Genomic DNA, 21,552 nt, shown 5'->3' with positions numbered 1-21,552 from the left:
GGCATAGAGCGAAGCCTCAGAGATGGCAGCCAGAGAGAAAAGGTGCGAATGAATTAAAGCACTTTGAGTTCCTCTGGGGCATGTGGCCCAGATTTTTCATAAAAAAAAAAAAAAGATGGAGGGTGAGTGGGGGTAGAGAGTGCAACTTTCTTCTACAAGCAAACGGCAGTCAAAGCAGTAATATGCATCCAGCATCCATTATGCCCAAAATGGAGAGCTTTTAAAGGGAAGACACAATGGCGCTGACATAGTTAACTGGCAGGTGGAGAAAGGAGGATCTGGCTGGAAGTAATCTGATTTTAAGCGGCGCTCTTCTCTATAGGAGAACCTCTGGTCAGGGCTTTTGTCAGGGAACAAAAGTTTGGCCCTTTAGAAGCAGCGCTTTGAATGTTTCAGTGGAGCTTGATGAATGGGCCATGTGAACGTCCTCCTGCCCTCTGGAAGCTGCAACAGGCAGCCATCAGGCGGCGGCGGCGGCTGCCGCGGCGCTCGCCTCTCTGGAGCTGACGGTGTCAGAATCAGCCCCGCTTTTATCTGCTTCACACTGGAAACAAATACAAAGGATTAACTTCTGTGCTTTTATTAGCCACTTGTACAGTCAGGAGTGGATCCGCACTGATCCCGGCTGTCAGATTTGTCGGCAGACATTCCCGGAATAATCTGGGACACTGGTGCAATTTAGCGGCGATCTCACTGTCAAAAAAAAAAAAAAGTAAAGGCGTCTTTGATGGACAGAAACATGGAGCTTCAAGCAGGAAGCCTGCAAAGACTGTAATGAAACAGAATGCTGATAAAATAGAACTTCTGAGGAGGCCTGGATGCCGTCCTGCTGGAATCTGCAGCCAGTAAATCTGCAGCCAGTAGCAGCAGCCACACAGGTTGAGCTGCCACCACTGGCACAAAGCCGTGGGGTCATTTGACTAATCCTCCTCTAACAGAATCTTTAGAGGTTAAAGCCCCCCGAAACAAGCCCCCTCATCTAGATAGTCATCCTATTTTTTTCCCAGGCAATGGAGGAACACCTCCTATTAGTTCCACTCTGATCCTTCTGCTCCCCGTGAAGTCGCCCGTCCGACCCCACCCACCATCGGACCAAGCTCCTTGTCCTCCCTGTTTTATTGTGGCGCTTTTGTCTGTGTTTGACAGCTCCTCAGAGCTCCTCAGAGCTCCTCAGAGCTCCAGGTGCAGAGCGCCCACACTCCACTGCCTCAGACAAATTACACTTCAGATCTATGAGAAGCACAGATATTAAAGCTGTCAAATATATGCATGTCGTCTGCCAAAATGTGCGTGTTGAGTTAAAGAAGTATGTATTTCCTCCAGAACGGCAGCTTCGGTTCATCGTTCCATCCTCTCGTGGTTTTCCTTTGTGACGTCGTGACGGTCGTTTGCCACGTGTCCCTGTGAGCCTGATCGGTGGCAGTAATTTCGTTTTATATAATCATTTTCTTCCTTTTTCTTGTCAACCCAGATTGAGCTCTTGTTCAAAGAGCAGCAGAAATCAGGTGGAATACTTCCCCACGTGCCAAACACCAACTATCGCCTGTGCTGACGAGTTAATTAGCGTCTGACTGTTACTTGCCGGGGAGTTTGTGGCGGGTCCGCCGCCACGCGCCCCGCCATGTGTTCCGGAAAAGTGTCTGGGGCATTGCGCCTGCCCTCCCTCCATCCATAATTAACCTTCCTCCATAATTCAGATGTGTTCTTCACACATCATTCCGTGATATGACTTTGTTTTGCGGTGGCTAAACAGACGCGGCGTCGCCCTGGCGGTAGGCGGGCACGAGCGTCCCTGCCTGAAACACTTTGTATTCAAGGCTGCGCCCCAGCCACAAGTACAAGACATTCATCATTTTACAGCTACAGGGTTTTTTTCTTTTAAATCTTATTATACATGTTGTTTCTGATGGTCACATGACCTGCATAGCGTCGTAATGCGCGCTCATGCTAACAGTTGCAGTCACATGCATCAAAAGTGAACTATAAATACTGAGGGAGAACTCATAAAACCTCAGTTATGGGGACAGGAAAAGGTTGTGTGAGGGGAAATGAAAGGAAACGGATGCACAGCAGCACCGGGAAGGACGCAGAAATGTCACGAGAGCCGAGAGCACAGACAGAGAGCGACGGCGAAGACATCCCATCGCCGCAGCAGCGCTCAATAGTGTCCAGTCCTGAAGGAAGTGACATATTTCTCCAGTCTTTGTTGGCTGTTTTAATCAGCTTACATATGTCCAGGATGAAAATTGAATTTGTCTGGAGGAGAGGAGGGTGGAATTGGCTGGACGAATGCCTCTGGATTGTCTGCGTGTGCCTCGCTTTGTCCACGTTAGCGCCAACGATTCATAACACCGATGGAGAGTGTTTGTCTCATACATCATTGTCAGTGCAGCTCACCTCTGCAGTGCCAGCTTATTTAATGGCGGAGACCTAAACTCATACAGCCCAAAAGACCCCCACTTCCTCCTTCTATCCGTTTGCCCTCTGGCACTTAGCATTGTTTGTGCTGCCGTGTAGGGAGACGTTTCTGTCTTTGTTACTTTAATGTAGTGGTGTGAATCAACCCAACATATTCAGGTGTCTGGCTGAACCCTGCACCCAGCCGGAGGATGGCTGGCACATACAGGGACACTCCATTAATCTGTCCATCTACTGAGGCCCTCTACTCCTCCACTTTCCTCTGAGGATCTCATCCCTCAGCACATCCCTACTTTCTGGATAGCATCTTTTTCTATTATTATTATTTTGAGCCAGTGCAGCCTGTCTTTCCCCGCAGGCCGTGATTGATTACGAATATCGCACGGCGTGTTCCCGCCTCACAGCCGAGCTTCTAAATAGGTCTGAACGGCGGGTTTGAGCCGCGCTGACCGGCACTGGTCACTGCTTCCAATGAGGCGCTGTTGCCCTGACTGTTGTGGAAGTAGGGCCCGATGACAGAGGAAAACCGCTGCAAATTTGTCCTGTTTTGGCCGCGATGGAATATCGAAAACTTCCGTACGATCCCGTCAAAGAACGCGCAGACGTCAGAAGATGCAAACTACACGCACGGAGGCGGAGCTGAACTCGGAGTCGGTCAGAGTAACTCACAAATAACAAATACAGTACTTCCTCTTTTTAGGTCACTTCATTAGCATGGAGGGGTGCTTTCGGAGGGGTGGGGGAGGTTATGAGGCATTCCCGATTCAGATGCAAATGGGGGAGTTATCAGCAGCCAAGACTTGATGAATAATGGGATGTACAAAAAGCAGGGCCCTGAATAAGGAAATGAAAGAGGGCCTCTTTTCTACCCCACTGATTTCATTATAGACACTATTATTGGCTGAGAATGGCAACATCTATTATCTGGAGTTAGAATGTGACCATTTTCCCCCCTTATGCGAACAGTCTTTTACGACTGTCAAACCTCATCAAACATTGTTGTTCCAGACGGGGGCAACAGGCTCAATGTGGGGCGCAGAAGCCTTCAGGCAGCGGTCAAACACTGTGGAAGAAATGGAAATGCCCCGATGGCTGCGTGCGGCTCATATTCCTGTCTATGTCACATATCAGCACGTTCTGAGATCAAATGTTCCTCCTAAAGTAACCAGCCGTGCACACAGCTGGCATGAATGAGGACCACCACCTCTCCCTGGAGTATAATCCCAGGACACACGCTGGCATTTGGAATTTCTTATAACGCTCCAACGTCTGTTAACGGCCGCGTCATTGTTGCGTTAAAGGGAAAAAAACTGTTGCTCCTGGGTGCAGAAGAGTTCGTTTCTTCAGACGGCTGCACAACAATGACAGGCTACAACGTGGCATTAAATTCATTCTTCAATAAATATACCGCTCTCCCAGTGCGCTGCCGCACCTGCCAGATTGAATTGCTGCCAAGTAACCTGCAATATCAGGACAAAATAGTGAAAAGTAGAACATTTGGAATAGAGCATCTAAGAATAGAAGATCGCCTGTGGCAGAGGGCACGAGGAACAAGAGGGCAGACGGATCTGCAGTGAATAAGACTCACTGACTCCGTCACTGTCCTCTCGGGATGTTTCATATGGTTCTTTACCGACGTCTGACTCCCATAGTCTCCTTTTAAAGACCTTAATTAGGAATGTTGACCTTCTGTGGGGTCTGGGGCGAGCTACACCACACACATTTACATCTTCTGCCCCCTCAAACGGAGGAATATGTGAAATATCGCTGATGTGTGAGGCAGGTAGCAGTCGCCTCAGAGGAGAAAGGTTCTGGGTTTGCATGTCCTCCCAGGACTGGTGTCCTGAAACATGCGCACGAGGCTGATTGACGACTCTAAATTGTCCCTTATTCAGTGAAAATCGCATCGTTATGGATTCTGAAGTTCAGTTAAGTGAGCAGCGAGAGTCTGAGTTGATTCATCACTGCCCAAGTTTAAATAGAGCTTTGAAAGCAGCCCACAGATCAGTTTAAAGTCTTCAATGACATTTTGATCGATCGTGTTATCAAGGACAGCTGCTGCTTTCTGACAGTAATAGTTAATACCTTCGCCACCTTGTTATTAACTCATTATTCTGCTGAAGCTGTCCCTTTGGAGGCTAACGTTAGCTTCAATTTGCTAGCCTACAAAGGCACTATAACTTGTCCGAGTGCAGCTGAGAAAGGTTGATGGATATTTGAGGTCATCTCAGCTTTCTGCTCATGTCCTTTAACAAATAGGACATTTTTGAGGATTTCTAAGAACGTTTCTGAGAAGGTTTTTCCCTTTGAAGGTGTCAAACCTTGGATAGCCTTCCTGTGACTACACCTGAAACATACGATTACACACACCCCCACTCTAATCCCTCAAATTACCCAACGATGATTGCTATCTGCCTGGCAAAACGCTCGCGAGGTGGCAGAAGAACAAAGTGGATAACAATATCTCTGCCAGCCACTGCGTGAGACACATGCTTTATTCAGCCGGCTTCTGCATGTTGTGAAGTTAAGCAAATTGGTTCTGCTTCCACCGAAGCGCAGTGTAGTTTAGCTACCTTATAAAAGGCTTTATGATGCCTCTTGCCAACCGGGTAGAAACGTTCTTTGCTCCACAAAAATATCTGTCTGGTTTCCATTCCTGTGCTTGGTGTGTTGGGACTCGATTCGCCAGGCCCGTCACCTCAGAGCTTAGCTGTAATCTGCATTTACCAGAGGCCTGAAAAACACAAGGTTTGTGCTCGGAAAGCTTCATTTCATCATTTGTCTTAAAGTCCTTTGATGAAAACTAATTAGTGACGTTGAGATCGCCTCAATGCTGCCTTCCCGATGGCGTCGGTACACCTTCGTTAGCACAGATCAGACGTTTGTTGACCCCCGACAGAGGAGGTAAGCTCCAGATGTAGGTGAAGGGCAGACAGCTCGTATTTCATGTAACAAAAATCAATTAATGACACTTTTCTTCTTTGAACTTTTACTTTATTCGTGGATGCCCACTAATATAACTCTGCCGTGTCCATGTTCTGACGATATTTAACTCTGCAGCATCCTTGTTTGCTTGTTTGTTGGGCTTTAGCTTCATTACGTAGCTAGAATAAGCCTCGTTGTCCTCGCTCTCCTGTTTATTGTCACTTTTGAGACTTTGGCACACCCACACACACACACACACACACACACACACACACACACACACACACACCACACACACACACACACACACACACACACACACACGTGCGGTCCCCGCTCCTCCTGCAGCCATGTATGTAGCCCGGGCGACTGGATGAATAAGCTGTGCCATCCCATATGGTGGGCTGTCCTGCTCGATCTGATCACAGCCGTGAATGAAGGAGCCCGTGAGTCACCGCCGGTTTGTTCTGCTGCACTTGTCACGCTCCGCTGTTGCACACTTCCCACTCTCCGTCCGTCCGTACTGCCAGGCAACAGACGCCGTGCCTTTTAAACTCCCTCTCCCTGTCGTTCACTGTCTCCCTCACTCATGCACATCACAACAGCCCCCCTCCCCCACTCCCTCCCTCCCTCCCTCCCTCCCTCTCCTGACTCTGTGACAGTGGGAATGTCAGCGCGTTCCCTCAGCTCTCCTCCTCTTCCAGTCGGTGCCAACATCATTGTCATTTATGAACATTTTATGCCAGCTCTATAGGGCAATGGATAATTTCTCCCACCGCACGGCTCTTCATTAAAAGTTTATTTTCTGTCAAAATCCATCACAGTCAAATTAGCCGCAGCTTGTTGGAGGACTTTGCTTCAGCTCAGCATGTGTCTTACCAGCTCAGCCTGATGCATCCATGGTTATATTTTTAATCAGTGCAGATGTTCGCCAGTTTCCTTGTGGAGACGGGATTTATTTTTTAGATATCATGATCTGCTTTTTTCACAACTCATCGACTCCAATCAGCTCGGCCCTCGTGGGTCTTTGAGGTCATTGTCAGGTATAACAGTGGAATCAAGGCCCAACAGGCTCAATGGGGGTGACTTTTACCCTCAGATGAAGATGAACATGAATGAGGAGCGACGACAAAATGTGAGAAACAAAAGGTTTTTATTTTTATTTTTTGAAGCTGTAACCACAGCATCAGCACTGAAACATAGCGGTTAGCATTCAGTGCTCTCACGGCCACGGCCTGGGATGATTCCTGGTCAGGGAAGAGTCTAGGAAAATGTCCCTGTTGTGGCTCATCTTTATTTACCTTAAATGCCCCTACCACTGCCCCCCCCCCCCCCCCCCCCCCCACTCAAGCCCTGTCCTGCTCAAGGGTTCTTCCTGTTGGAGGGTGTCTGTAAAGCGACTCGTGGCGATCCTGGCTGTAGTAGATGTCATATCTAGGATGTAAAATGGAGCTGATTCTCCTTTGTGGACTGTGATTATTGGTTGACTTTACTTCTCAGCTGCGTCCTGTTGCTGATGCTGAAGATGCACGTGTGAATCTCTCCTCCTGGACCGTGCTGCTTGGTCTTTTACAGACTCTAGCGCAGCTTCACACACTAAATTGCAACCACGCACAAACAAGATTGATAAACACTGGAAAAGCTTGGTAAGATCCATTGAAATGGATCGGGGGGGGGTGATTAGCTACAGGCTACATGCTACTGGTATTGTTCAATATTGGGCAAGTCGATGCATCTCCCAGCCACCGCTTCACACATGCTTGCTGCTATTTACCACTGTTTCCCAATAACACTGAGCCTTTTCATGTGTGGCAATTTATTCCCTCCCTCGATGCCTTCCACCCCCACCCCCCAACCCCCATCTCTATAACGCTCTCTAGTTTTCTGGCTTTTATTTATGTCCCTTTCTCCAGTATTAGTTTTCTGAAAGGAAAAATCAATGCACTACCTTTCCCAGCTGTGAGAAAGGGCTGAAAAAGTAAATACTTCAAATAACTTTGGAGTGATATTTCTGCTTCAAGGATTTCTTTTTCTTACGTCTCATCTGAGCCGAAAGTGCTGGAGCACACCTTTCGTTTTCTAATCCCGTGCTCTTCCAGAGGCCGGCTGATTTCAGGAGCGCGTTATCGGCGTGTGATGACTGCAGCGTCTGAATGACTGCTGTCTGAGGAGCCGGCTGCTTTGCCGCCATTAGCGCAGCCATTACATAGATTGGTGAAGGACAGGCACTGAGGCTCTGGCAGGAGACCGGGGGGGCTGGCAGGGTCACGCAGGAACTGCTGTCTGCTTCCTCAAACACACCGACCCCCTCTGCCTCCGATACTCCTGCGAGACCTGCAGAAAGGCTGGAGATAAGGTGTGTGTGTTTGGGCTCTCTTGTGACATAAACAAGACATTTGTGGGACATGTGTGTGTCTTGGAGATGTTCTACATGGACTAGCTGACGGGAGGTCAGAGTTATTAGTCCAAAATCTCGCCTGGGGGGGCCAGATGTCATGCCCGGAAGCAAGGTGCAATCATTCCGGCGAGGCTGCTGCCTGCCACTTTGAGCAGTAGCTCCTCCAGTCCTGTAACAGCAGCGACGCGCTCTCCTGTTACCTGACCACACACTCAACCTCAGCCTGCTCCGTCAGACGCATCCACCAAGCAGGAAGTGTTAATTGAGGCTGCGAGAGAGAGAATTTCCCCAGAATCCCGAGTGTTGCCGTTGGTGCGGGGGTCTGCTGGGAGCGGAGAGGGTTCACCTTGCCAATAATGTGACTTTTTCCTCCAGCAGTGATGCAGCCTCGACTGAGCTCCGAAGAGCATCTGGTGCAAATTGGACGTAGCTGCTCTTTCACATCACTCTGGGAAGGAGGGGCCCCCTGTTTGTATTTACGAGTCGAGTCGGTTGACATGACAGAATGTTATTAACACGACATTACCAGGAGGTCGTTTGGGGTTAAAAGGATGAACCTTTTGTGGAACAAGTTGTAGACTGGAGGAGCTGAATACTCGGCTGCCTTCATGAATCTACGGCGTCTGCGGAGGAACAAAATTGATTTTTCCAGGAGATTTTATCATGCTAAAGTGATGAGTGCTGATGGGTTTGGGCTACTGTGGAAACACGGTGGAACATGTTTCTAGCAGCCGTGGTGGGGGACCCGCGTCAATATTCACATACATACAACACACCGGCTCCTCTGCTAGCGCTGCTATACTTTAGCCGCCACGTTTCATCCTGGATTTCTGACAATGGGTCATTGAATAATGTACCGGTCAGACCATTAATGTGGCTTTCCAGTTGTTGCCGGTGTGTGCGACACTTTGTGTGTCATAGGAGGCCACCGAGGAGGAGCATGTTAACCAGAGGAGCAGCCGGTCCACCAGATGTTCCTATTCCCACAAGGCTTGTCACAAGTGGACCTTTACTTCTCTCTCTCTCTCTCACACACACACACACACACATCCACAGACACACACATACAGTCTGTACATAGTACACTCCCTGATACAGAAGGGAAAAGCTACTTTCCTCCGCTGCCACTTCAGATTTGCATACAATGAGGATCTTGTTCAAAGAGTACAGTGAAGAACATGTAAACCCACCTGGCCTGGAAGATAAGCCGTCTCTTTAGATGGCGGCTTCAGCAAATCGGAGCGTCTTCACAGCTCGCGAGTGCGTATTGTAAATTTGCTCGACTGCGTTTTGGCAAACACAAAAGCATTCTTCACAGACTCATAATGGAAGGGTGGGGGGGGGGGTTCTGAGAGAATCTCTTATGCTGCATGTAGAACAGCTCTTTCAGCAACAGCCCCCGGTGCCATTTTCCAGCGCCTCCGGGTTGTTTGCTTCCGTTCTCTTGGCCTAGTGGACTCGATCTCATCTTCATATACTATGGTTGGGTGCGTTTCATGGAGCCATGATCCTAGGTAGAGGATACGGCCATTTGGAAATGTCACCAGAAAGGTCGAGACCGTCATTGCTGCCTAGTTCAACAGGCTGATTTATGAGGATCTGGCAAATGAAATATCGTAAGAGGCCAGTGGTACAAGCAGGCTCCCGTCGGCACCCCAAAGGTCAACTAACTTAATTTCAATTACGCCTGTGAGGCCGGTAATGTATGTCGATGGCGAGGGGGCCGACGAGGAAATGCATTTAGTTGTAATGGCGCTGTGTTTATTGGGAGAAAGATAAGGCTAATCAGTTTGAGCTGCTACAGTTCTGATTAAAGAGTTTAGGAAAAATAGAGGCCACAAACAATAACCGTTCTGTTGAATTCCACAAAAAGCCATAAGTGTCATAAACTGTTTATTATGGGAAGAAAATGCTAGACCCCCCCACCGAATCCCATCAATTACTGCCCTCTGTCTGGACACACGTGACGGTGGCTCCGATTAGCCGCTAATTCTCCAGAAATAGCAGCAATGTAAACAACAAACGCGTGACATTTTAAATCTTTACTCCAACTCCAAGCGCCTGGCCCCGCTCCCGTCACAGCGCCTCCACGTGTGACGCACCAAATATTTAACCGTGAGTCACAAACATGGCAGTAAATGCATTTCAGGGATGTTGAGCATCTGCGCGCCCGGGGGGAGGTGTGTGTGCGGTGCAGTCCGTGGTCACCTTAAATGTATCGTGTGGGCTTCTTTTTTTTTTTTTTTGACTGAATCAGCGTTGTGTCCCCTGATATTCCAGACAGTCAGCTGTAGTCTGCGGTCCTGTCTGTCCGGGCCGGTGCGTGTTTGTGCAGGCATGTGTGGCACCGAGGTCACTTCTGTCAGATCAGACATCCGGGGAGACGCCATGATGTGAAGGGCGCTGTCAAGAGACAACCACCAGGCAGCGCAGGTACAGCTGCCCTCGGTGCTCTTTTTTTCCCTCTGTGGCACAAACAAACACACCCACAGACGCGCTGCGGTGGTGGGGGGGGGATCCTCATGGCAGGAGCCCCAGGATGGTAGAGAACCTTCAAAATAAACGCTGGCACCTGCTCGGTGATTAGTAGACGGTGCCTAGCGCTGCGGGGCTAGCTAGGACATGTTTATGGTGAAGGAACATACAGTAGCTCAGAGAGTACGCGCACAATAAACAGCGCGTGGGTGCAATGTTTGTGGGCTTTAAAAGCTGATGTAATAATGGAAATATAGAGAATAAAAGAGGGGAACGAAGCCGCGGCGGTCACCTTCCCGTGTCCTTCGTCACGTGACATGTATGATGTTCTAGTCGGTCAGTGACGGCGAAGTGTCTGGAGTAACGGCTGGCGTGGCTGTTCTCTGGCTGCTCCCCTCCGGTGCACACCGCGTCCACGCCGCTGGAGCGCAGCCCTGAAACTTTAATGCTAATTGATCCCAGTGAAGATGTGCGGACACAGGTGCATCGCCACGGGCCCTGGATCGGACACCGACGCCAAGGGATTCTGGGTAACCGAGGAGCCGCGTGAGCCAGAGCCGAAAGTGCCACCAGCAGAAGTGACCCAGTTCTGTTTGTTTCCAGTCAGGAGAGGCCTGGTGTGCCGTGTGTGTGTGTGTGTGTGTGTGTGTGTGTGTGTGTGTGTGTGTGTGTGTGGGGTGGGGGGGTGTCACAGGCAAACATTTGAGGCAACTTTTGAGCCACGTTGGCGAGACGTTCGACGTCAGATTTCAGTTGAAAGTTGTTGAAAGTAAAGACGCAGCTTTGTTCCCATCGCTGTCAGACCAGCGATGGTTCCTCTGGGATGTATTTCCTTGACAGTGTTGTCTCCTGTTGTAAAAGAAAACATAAACACGGGTATGATGCTTATGTGTGTGAATGTGTGTGTAAGTATGGTAATTTTGAGCCTTTGAGCCCCAGAAAAAAAAAAAAAAATCCCCCCAGCTAAATCAGACTCAAGCTGCTGTGTAACTCCCAGATTTTGGCTCTAAGTTTGTTCTCCTGATTGTGTGGGTGCGGACGGGCGGGCGGCGGCTCGTTGGTCTGGATGGAAAGAGATTTGGCACGGTGCCACGAAGCAGGTGTGTGGATTCAGCCTGATCCCTTTCATATTCTCTGGAGAATATCGTATTTGATGGCTTTCCTGCCATGTAAATCTTATCAAAAACTAGCTAACAATAGCATCACGGAGACAGACGCCCGAGCATCTGGCAAGCCACCACTCCAACAGCTCTAACTGCTGCGAACCACCAGAACGGGGGGGTTAAAACTGGGAGAGAAAACAAAGTGTGGGCATATCTTTGTTTATATAAATCATACATCACCTTAACTTGTGCTGAACCAGGTGAAGCTGCATCGATGGCGGTGATAACGGCTTATCTGCTGCTCCGGTTTTAACTCATTCCACTGAAGGATGAAGATAGAAGGAGCGGAATCTCCTCGGCCACTACAGCTCACCATTAAATAGTGATGAGTGGCTTCAGCGAGGGGCTCCGTGTACACCACTTTATTCAGGAACGATCACTTATTTATAGGTGTTGGAATTGTGTTGTTTGCTTGTTTTATTGAAAACCTTGTGGGTACCGTGGTGACGGGCCGCCTGGCATGTGAGCGCCACGTCTCCAGAGGGCGTCTCTGCAGAAATATCTTCCTCCTTGTTGAATAAGTGAAGAGGAGGGATGCATTTTTCATCCACACTGGATCCATCCTGAAGACGTCTGGTTGGTGGGTTTGTGGCGTGGCCCTGCAAAAAAAAAAAGACACCGGCCCACGTGAACACAGGAAGACGCCGTCGTCACGCGCGTGGACCTGCTCTGGTTGAGTCTTCCTCGTTCTCTTGAAGCGGCTTTTAATTTAAAACAGACATTAAAGTGGGACAAACCTCCTTCCCTTTGCTGTGAGGATTATTTGTGGAGCCTCTGTTGCATCTTGCTCTCCTCCTGAAAAACGTGCACTGACAGCTGAACGGGCGCCGCTCCAGCCAAAACATGAAGGTAGCAAAGTGTAGCATGGCAGCTATACTTGTGGTGTTTTGTGTACACGAGCGAGCGTCTAAGTATGAATGATTCATATCTAAAGAGGGAGGGAAAAGTCACTGCAGAAAGCAGCCCCCCCATTCCCGTCTCTCCCTGCACCTTCCGGCGTGAACAGAGAGGAGCGTCTTCACACGGCCTGACGGTGATGGCGAGGCCCTCTGTGATCTCCGGCGCCACTCTCACGGCACGCTGGGACACATCAAACAGCAGATTAATAAATAAGTAACATACAGCAGCATGTTTTATTAACCTGAGTCAGCCTTCGGGCTCTGGGGGGGGGGGGTTGAGATCGGACGGCAGCTCGGATTCTTGCTGGATTTTCTTCTCTTTCCACAATTCTTTGTGGACCTCGGCCATCGGCTTCAGAATGCTAATGCTAGCTGCTGCGCGTATGAATCTGCACGTTAGTTCTATGCTAATTGTTTATTCATGTGGGATGCGCAGCGTTAAACCCCAAATCCCAGAATATACCTGCTCAGAATCTCTGTCCTCGACACCCAGTTCTAGTTCGAGACGACCGCTCCGCCTCACACAATCAGATACAGATGTTTTTATGAACTGATGAATTGTGAAATTGGTTTAAAAGCAGAAAGGCTCCGAGTAAAATAGATTCCTCTCCTGTGGGTCATTTCATTATCTGCACTCCCAGATGCCCCTTCCAGTGAACCAAACGTAATAAAGTGCCCCAGAGGAGGGAAAAAAAGTGATTAAGTGCCCTCTGGGTGACCTAAATGCAGACTCACCCAAATTTCGAAGGACTTGCTCTTTTCTTGTGCGGCTGCATTAAAGAAACTCTTGAGGTTACTTTTTATGCTTCTTTGACAGAAATCCAGAAGTATTCCTAGAGATGGAGCTGCGGCTATATTTGGTGTTTACAGTGAAGGAGACGCGCTGCCTCCTTCACGCAGCACGAGGACTTGTTTGTCTCCACAACCCCCATCTTGGAGTGCAAACCAGGTGTTTTTATAGCCTGGCTTATTTGATAAGTGTTAATACTGTCAGCAGGCTGCTGATACTCCGCCTGTCAGGCATTATCTCCACATCATAAACGGATTAGTGTGAGTCCGTGACTGCGTGCCGCCAGAATGTGTGCGTTTGCGTGGGCGTGTGGGAGCCTCACGCACCTGTTAGGTGTGTTTGCGTGTCATCTGTGAAGGTGCCATTGTGGAAGCGGGGCTCTGCTGGCTGTCAGACAGTGAGAGATGCTGCACCTCCAAAGGGCACGCCATCCGGGTCCTTCCTGTCCATTACCAGCCCTGCAACACTCATCAGGGCTGCGGCGGTGCACCCCCGCGTCCCTCAAGCTGCCTCGGAGAAAGAGCCACCTTCCTAAGCAGAAGAGCCCTTGACTCTAAGCTTCACGCACCCTCGGCTTCCGTTGTGACATGATAAACGCAGGCGGCGGTAATGAGGCGCCGGGATGTCAGGGCGTCCATTTTGTTTTCCCCTTCTCTCCGCAGCCCCGCTCGGGGTGAACACGTGACGGCTCGGGTTCGTGTTTAGAGACCCGGCTCCAAAATCCAGGCGGTGCTGACACTTCAGTGACGCCCGGCTGAGATTGAGACGTGTCAGTATCCGGCCATCTGTAACCGTCACGCCCGCCACCACTAACAGATCCTCCTGATATGGCGGCTTTGAATCTCCACTTCGCCAAACAAATGGAATAAAACAATCTATTGATCTGGCCCCACCTCCCTGTATATCAACACAATCCATCTGTGTTTATCAGGCTATCTTCCATCTCCTGTCGTGCACTCGCAGACTATTCTCCTCTGCTATTCTCCTCCTTCCTCCTCCCACATTTGTTTGGTGATCCATCAGCCTATTTACCTTATCATGCTGCCAAACCATCCATTTACGCTCCCATCTGTCTGTCAAACTATATCTTAGCTTCCATTTGTCTAACTATCTCTCTGTTTGCTCACTCGGCTGCCAATCATTCCGGCGCGCTTTGGCTTCTGCAGGTAGCGGCGCTCATTTCGCGGCCGACTGTCTCTGACCTGATGCCTCTGATCAGGCTCCGGTCCTCTGAAGTCGAGATTAATTACGAATCTTTTATATTCTGTCACAGTTTCCCTCTTTTTGAAACAAGTTTTTCTGCATCCTATTCTGGGTGAACTAGAAAGACTCCACAGAATCCAAAGAGAAGCAGGTCACTGCTCTGGCTTGATGTGGTTCAGATCCTCAGTGGAGCAAGCCAGGCACTGATGTCTGTGCAGTCAGGGGGTCCGGACCCCCACTGAGGGCCAATCAGTGTTAGAGGGTCAGCGACTGGCCCCTCCTCCAGCCCTGTGAGGCAGCAGAGCGGTTTAGCCTGATGGATGACTCTCTCTCCTGGCCTGAGCCTGAGAGAAACAGGCCTCCGTTACACGCCCCATCTGTGCTCCCCGCGCGTCCTGAACGCCTCGTGGTCGCCCTGCGGCGGCGCCGGTGAAGCCCCGATTCGAAGCTTTGGTCTTTCCTAACCCGTCTGAAGCACTCCCTGCTAAAACAGCTAGCTGCTGACGATGTTTGGGGCGAACACACGAGCTAATATTTGAAGCTTTGGTTACTTAAAGGCAGATTTTTAAGTCAAATGTGAGCTTGGACCTGGTTCATTCCAGGCGAAGCTGCTGCCTGTCGCCAACATGGCAACTGGTGAGGTTGTGTGATCAAGACCAAAGAGTCTCAGAACTCAGGTGCTACATGCTGAGTCATGCTTCATTTCCCATGAAGTTGGTGAAGAACCTAAAGTTCTAGAGTAAACGAGCGTCGGCGCTGTTTACCAAGTGATCAGATCTGGAGCTGAAGAGACGGGAGCTGCAGCCTCAGATTTCTCTTCTTCAGAGTCCGACTACATGCAGCAGCCTCAGAGACTGGAGGAGATTTGTTTTTTCATGGCTTAGATGAGTTGAAGCCTGCCTTCTGAAACACCACCGCTGCGAGGACAATCATAAATGGGAGTTTTGCCCCGGGCCCGGATCGATCGCAGAAAGCGTTTCCTTATAACTGTTCATTCGGCTGCGTTAGTCTCTGCTGCATCCCAGAATGCCAAGGGGCATTGTTCCGTGACGGAGAAATAAAGTCCAGCTGAGATCCTCCTCATCATCCTCTCCGGTTTAACAGAGAAACCCGAAGTTCAGGTTCCCGTAAATCAGTCTGACAAAGGCAAACATGATGTTTCCTGCAGGTTTGTTCCCAGCAGAGACCCGAAAAAACAGCAACAAACGACTCATTTTCTTCTTCTTCAAATCAAATCAATCTTTATTTATATAGGTCTTTTACAATCAAAATTGTTTCAAGGCGCTTTCCAGAATCCCAGGGCCTGACCCCAGACAAGCAACAGTGGCAAGGAAAAAGGGTAAAGAGAGAGGAGAGGAGAGCGAGAGGAGAGGAGAGGAGAGGAGAGGGAGGAGAGGAGAGGAGAGGAGAGGAGAGGAGGAGGAAGAGAGGAGAGGAGAGGACGAGGGAGGAGAAGAGAGGAGAGGAGAGGGGAGGACTGAGGAGTGAGAGGACGGAGGGTGAGGGGGAGGGGAGGGGAGAGGAGAGAGCGGGGAGGGGAAGGGAGGGGGAGGGGAGGGGAGGAGAGGGGAGGAGAGGGGATGAGAGGGGATGAGAGTGAGAAGTAGAAGGAGAGGGGAGGAGAGGAGAGGCGGAGGAGAGGGAGAAGGAGAGACAGAGAGAAGAGGAGAGGGAGAAGGAGAGAGAGAAGAGGGAGAAGGAGAGGAGAGGAAATGAGAGGAGAGGGAGAGGAGAGGGGAGGAAGGAGAGAGGAGAGGAGAGGGAGAGGGAGGGAGGGGAGAGGGGAGGAGAGGAGAGGGAGGGGGGAGAGGGGAGGAGAGGAGAGGAGAAGGAGAGGAAAGGAAGGAGAGGGGAGGCGAGGAGAGGAGAGGAGAGGGGTTAGAGGAGAGGAGGAGAGAGGGAGAGGTGAGGAGAGGAGAGGAGAAGGAGGAGAGGGAGGAGGGAGAAGGAGGGGGAGAGAAGAGGAGAGGGAGAAGGAGGGGGAGAGGAGAGGAGAGGGAGGGGAAGAGGAGAGGAGAGGAGAAGGAGGAGAGAGGAGAAGGAAAAGGAAAGGAGAAGAGGAGAGGGAGAAGGATGGGGGGAGGAGAGGAGAGGAGAGGAGAGGAGGAGAAGGGAGGAGAGGGGAGGAGGGAGAAGGAAGGAGAGGGAGAGGGAGGGGGAGATGAGAGGAGAGGAAGGGACGGGCACAGAAACACACACAAATACACTATTTATACAGCGGGTCAGCGGGGCCGGAGGTCATACCTGTAAATGAATAGAGAGGAGGGGGGGGGGGCAGGCAGACAAACTCTTCTTCTCCACAATAATCATCACTCTAAACACTCGACCATCATCCAATATCCCAGTTGCTGCGTTACACACAGGATGTTTATGTGTTTGAGCTCTCCGAGACGGCGCAGCTTGAAGAAAATCCACCCTTTTAAAAAAAAATATTATTATTTACGCAGCCCGTTTTTAGCCAAAGGGGGTCTTAAAGCTAAATGGAAGCGGTTGTATTCGGTATGTGGGTCAGAGCGTGCTCATCACAGGCCTCTGATAGAGTGCTGATAGAGCCACGGAGAGATTAACCACATCCCCGTGCTGTCAGAACCAATCGCATGTGTTATGACCACGCTGCTCCGCGCCAGGCGCTCCTGGTTACCGTTTATCTCAACACGGCGTGGAATCAGCTCGCTCTCGCCGTCCTGTATACAACCTGTCAGGAAACGGCCTGCAGTCGTAAACACGCGGGACAGACGCTGGCTGCAGCCTGAAAACACAGGGAAAACCGCCCGGAGCTGACGTCCAAGGCAGCATTCGAACTGGGAAGACTACAAAACTGGGAACGCTGCAGCCGGTGGGAATTAGGCCACGCCCACGCAGGACGTGAAGGAAATCCGTGGGTGAAAATGGCCGCGAGGGAGAAGGCGAGCGCGTCGATCTGCCGATGATCTGATGTCAAGAGGTGTCTCACAGTCGTCGTGGCAAAAACCGACACTCGTGTAGTGTTTAGAGTGACTGTGCAAAGTGGGCGGGGCCTGTGAGTCCCTGTCTGGGGTGGGCGGGGCTTGTTACAGGTTGGAAATGGGTTGTTCCAATCACAAGACTCTCCCATTTTGTTTCCTGTATCCTTCTCATAGGTTTGTCTGTTCATAAAAAGATAATTGTTCTGCTTTTCCTGACGAGCGTGCACGTGGCTGACATGCACGTGAGCCCCCACTGTTTGTCTGAGCCCCTTCGGAGCGTCTCCTGCTGACGGCGGTTGATAGACGGGTGACGACTCCCCCGCCTGTGCGTCAAAGTCTCCTCCTGATGTAATCGCGCGTAATTATCCAAAGACAACGCTAACGCAAAGCTCATTAGCATATTTAATCTCTTTGGGGGGGGGGGGCTCCTCTGTCCTGACGAGGGATGACATCTGACTGCAGACGGCACGCAGAAGGTCGGCCTCGACTCCGCCCGGCTCATAGGCCTCGGCTCCAGCTGTTCAGTAATCCAGCGCCCCCCCCATGGCAGAGATCCTGGCGACATCAATGCTATACGCAACGGAGCGTGCGTGTGGTAGACATATCTGTTGCCCCTCCCTCCATCTGCCCACTGTCGCTGGAGTCCTCCGTGCATTCCGTAACATTCTGAGGAACGTTCCCAACCAGCGTTTAATTAAGTCCTGATATGCCGACATCTCCCCAGCTGTAACACGGATAACTCGCTCCTCTTTTGTCAATTTCTTCTTCTGTTCCTGTGCTCCTCTGTGTCACGCCTACTGGAACCCGGAAAAAGACGCAGCCTCTGGGAGAAGCAGGTAAAGAAGCCATCAAAGCCAGTGGCGAGTAGAAAGGAGTCGTTTTTCCTGAAGTGAAGATCCGTCCCCTCAGTCTCGGGGCTCCCCCTGCGCTCCAGTTAGCAGCCTGCTAGTTAGTTCTCCTCTTCTCCCTTTAAACTGTGATGATTGAAGTGTGGGGTGGGGGTGGGGGTGGGGGTTGATCAGAATCCAACGAGCCCGATACACTCGTCAGATCGATCCACCAATCACAGCCCTCGGAGGACGAGACCAACCAATCAAATTCCTCAATTAGGTCATGTGACATCTGGACTTTGTGCTGTGAAATTTGAGATCAAATTGCTAAGAAAAATAACGAGCTTAGACCAAGACGGTTTTACTAAAGTACAAACAAATATTCTCTTCAGTTTATTCTTCAGTTTTGGTGGGGGGGGGGGGGGGGCTGCAGGTCCAGAAACTGGCGAGGAGGGATCATGTGTTCGAGCTGCTACTTCACGTTTCTTTGATGATGATGATGATGATGATGAAGATGCGTTCACATCCACAGTTGAGCCCCCCCGAAAACCCAAGTGTGTCCTGATTAAACAGCACGGATGGGGGGGGGGGGTTGACTTCAGACCCTAAATTTAATGAAAGAGTGATCAGGAAGACAGGAGCCACTTCTGGTTTCTTCCTTTTATCATCATCGTTGCTCCCTTTGTTGTTACTCTTTGAACTTTGAAGGGAGCTTTGATCTGCTGCTCCACTGGATCCGACAGTTGCTCCCGGAACACGTGAGGGAACTGGGTTCATATCCGGGACGGAGGACGGAGTCATGTGACCACACTGCACATGCACGTCGCATCTGACTGAAGAGGAGTTGAAGGGCTTTGAGTGGAACATGGGATGGCGTTACCATGACAGCAGACGGGCATGTGACCTCCAGCAGAGTCTCCTTTTCCCATCATCCCCTGCTGCTCGGCTCCCAATCACCCCGGCTTTGCTTCCCATCGTTCCCGCTCGCTCCTCCCCGTCTAACTCCGCTTCTCCATCTTTGTTGTGTCTTTCGATCCGAGCAGACAACCGCCGCGCCGTCCTGGAAAGGTCGCGCTCGCGCCACAACCCAAACCACCCGGCTCGGTGATCCGGCGCGCCTACCACAGGACGCTCGACAAGTGCCAAAGAGGCCTGCGAGGCGGAGACCCGGAGGACGTCTGAGGGGAGGAGGGATGACGGAGCAACCCCCCACTGTGGAGCACACACACACACACACTCACACACACACACACGCACGCACGCACGACGTCATACCTATTTATTTCGAACTTTCTCATCATGCTAAATGTTCCTGTGCTACAAAATAAGAAAAACGGAGTGTTTGAATTGATTTTTTTCCCCCGTGAGACAAATCCATTAACTGGTGGTTCTGACCCGACGCGGACGGGAAGGACCGGTCCATCTTGGAAACAGGCCCCGCCCACAACGCTTAACCAAAGGGCACCTGTCCTTCAGACAGACGGCGTTTCAACACTCAATCCCGCAACCTGCTGACATTTGGGAGGAGAATCGGCGGCTGCTGCAGACGTTTTCCCTCCGTTTTTGACCCTCCGGCCGACATCGAGACTCCACATGAAGCGTTTTCACTTCCTTCCTGCGGAGCCCCGCCAGCGGCCGCCGTCTCCGCCCACGTTTCACAGCCTGACTCAAACCCTAATCTCCATCATGGCAACATGTGTTTGTTTTAGTTGTGTAATATTTCTGGGAAGCCGCGGGGTCGGCGAGGTTGTTTCTGCAGCTGAAACGAGAGACTGACGGATTTCTGAATGCACGCGGCTGCCAGGAGGAGACGCCGCCGCCGCCGCTCTTTCGTTTTCAACGGTTTTCTCCGGGGGGGGTTTATTCAAAGTTTTGATATTAACCTTTGTTTGTAATTTGCTGTGTGGAGGAAATGCTGACAGAGATTAAAACTCTCGTTACATGCGTAATCGTGACGATCTCGGTAGCAACCGTCGTTGCTAATGGAAGCTAATGCTAAACAGTTGCGCCAGCATTGTTGCGCAAACAAGAAGCGAAATGTTCCATCCTTCACAGAGGTGCTGCTGCTCACAAACCCCACCAGCAGGATTTGATGTCGTCATGGCGATGGCCAAACAGAAAACATCTTAAATCACTGATTCCTTCAATTGCCCTAATTGTTTCAATGCTTTTCAGGCCCCCCTAAAAAGAAATGGAGAGATGATTTTTTTTTAATCTTTGCATGTGAAAATCAGCTGAAAATTGAACCCTGTTTAATATTTTGACTTGTTTTGCGCATGTGCCAACGGCTTTTCTCACCATGAGACGAGATGAAATTAGCATATTTGTCCTTTAAACTGGGCTCATGTCTCGTGCAAGTCAGAGAAAGTTTGTCAAGATGTGTTTTAAAGTTTTATTTCAGTAATTATGAATATGGATCCAACCATTTGGATCATTGAAAGTTAGAGTTTTTACGTTAGCCTTTCATCCAACATTCAAACGTGTTTGGTGATTAGCCATCATGGATTAGCGCTAAAGTGTTAGCCTGTGCGAAATGTTTAAATCGACCGGTTTCATCGATAAAATGGCTTCAAAACAATGTTTTGAGTTAAACTTCGGAAAAAAAACTTCTCCAATGACGTCATTTTCCCAGACGCTCGTCAAAGGATGAAGCTTTGTTTCCTCTATGAAGCAACAAAAATAAGAGCAGCTATCGCGTCGGTTTTACGGCCTCACGTGCTGGGAGTGAAAACGCGTGCACGTGTGCGTGACGTGATTGTTAAATGTCCTCCACATTCCATCGTTTAGGAACGTCGAATTGGTGTGTTTTTATAGGAAGTAGCTGGAGCGTCTCAGGTCAGAGACCATTCTGTCGTTTAGCTGCGAAGCTCTTTTGTCTGTTTTTGTCTCGTGACCAACAAACCGTCGCTGCGTTCGTTATAGCTACCAGGAAGTGGAGGCAGGGAAGGGTTACCGAGCTAGCGGTCGCTGCTAAGTGCTGACGCGTCACAGTTAGCACTCTTGCTGGGACGGCACAGCGGCATGAAATGTTTGCAAGTCCGTTTTGGCTAAACGTTTTCAGCTGCCACATTCCCGCTTCGCTCGTTTGAACAATTGATTGTGTTAGTTTGGTTTTTCGGGAAGTTTGCTGGCAGCTGAATCAACAAATAACGCGTTGACAAGTGTTGACAGACGCTGTCCGAGCGCAGAGTTTAGCCGGCGAGTCCCTGCCTACGCTGTTGTCACGAGTTCTGTCTTATCGCCTCCAGAAACATTTATATTTGTAACGTCGTGAGTTTATTTGTATCCATGATGAAACGACATGGTTATGAACACTGCCCTTCCATAAAACATGTAATGAATATGATACTAAGTAATAACCACTTTGTTATATAAACTCAGCTCTGAAAGTCACCAGCTCTCTGTGTGATCAATTGTGTAATTACTGCTTTATTACGCTATTACTGCTCTAGAACATGACGGATGGGACGTCTTGGCGCCGTAAAAACCACATATTTGGACCCGGG

At 50.1% G+C, this 21,552-nt stretch overlaps 1 protein-coding gene across 3 annotated transcripts in view; it reads left to right on the top strand.

Annotated features, from left to right (window-relative positions):
• The window catches only part of LOC130530796 (protein diaphanous homolog 2-like), a 74,951-nt gene extending 54,382 nt beyond the window's left edge, over positions 1 to 20,569 (top strand). For all 3 annotated transcript variants that reach the window (XM_057042271.1, XM_057042270.1, XM_057042269.1), the window contains one exon: positions 19,090 to 20,569. In XM_057042271.1, coding sequence (XP_056898251.1) covers positions 19,090 to 19,154 — 65 coding nt within the window. In that variant the 3' untranslated portion in view covers positions 19,155 to 20,569. The remainder of the gene's footprint in view (positions 1 to 19,089) is intronic.
• Positions 20,570 to 21,552: the final 983 nt, after the last annotated feature.

Source organism: Takifugu flavidus, chromosome 9, assembly GCF_003711565.1.
Source record: "Takifugu flavidus isolate HTHZ2018 chromosome 9, ASM371156v2, whole genome shotgun sequence".
Classification (NCBI taxonomy): Eukaryota; Metazoa; Chordata; class Actinopteri; order Tetraodontiformes; family Tetraodontidae; genus Takifugu; species Takifugu flavidus.
The sequence above is the reverse complement of the archived record's forward strand: the minus strand, read 5'-3'. Positions and strand labels throughout refer to the sequence as shown.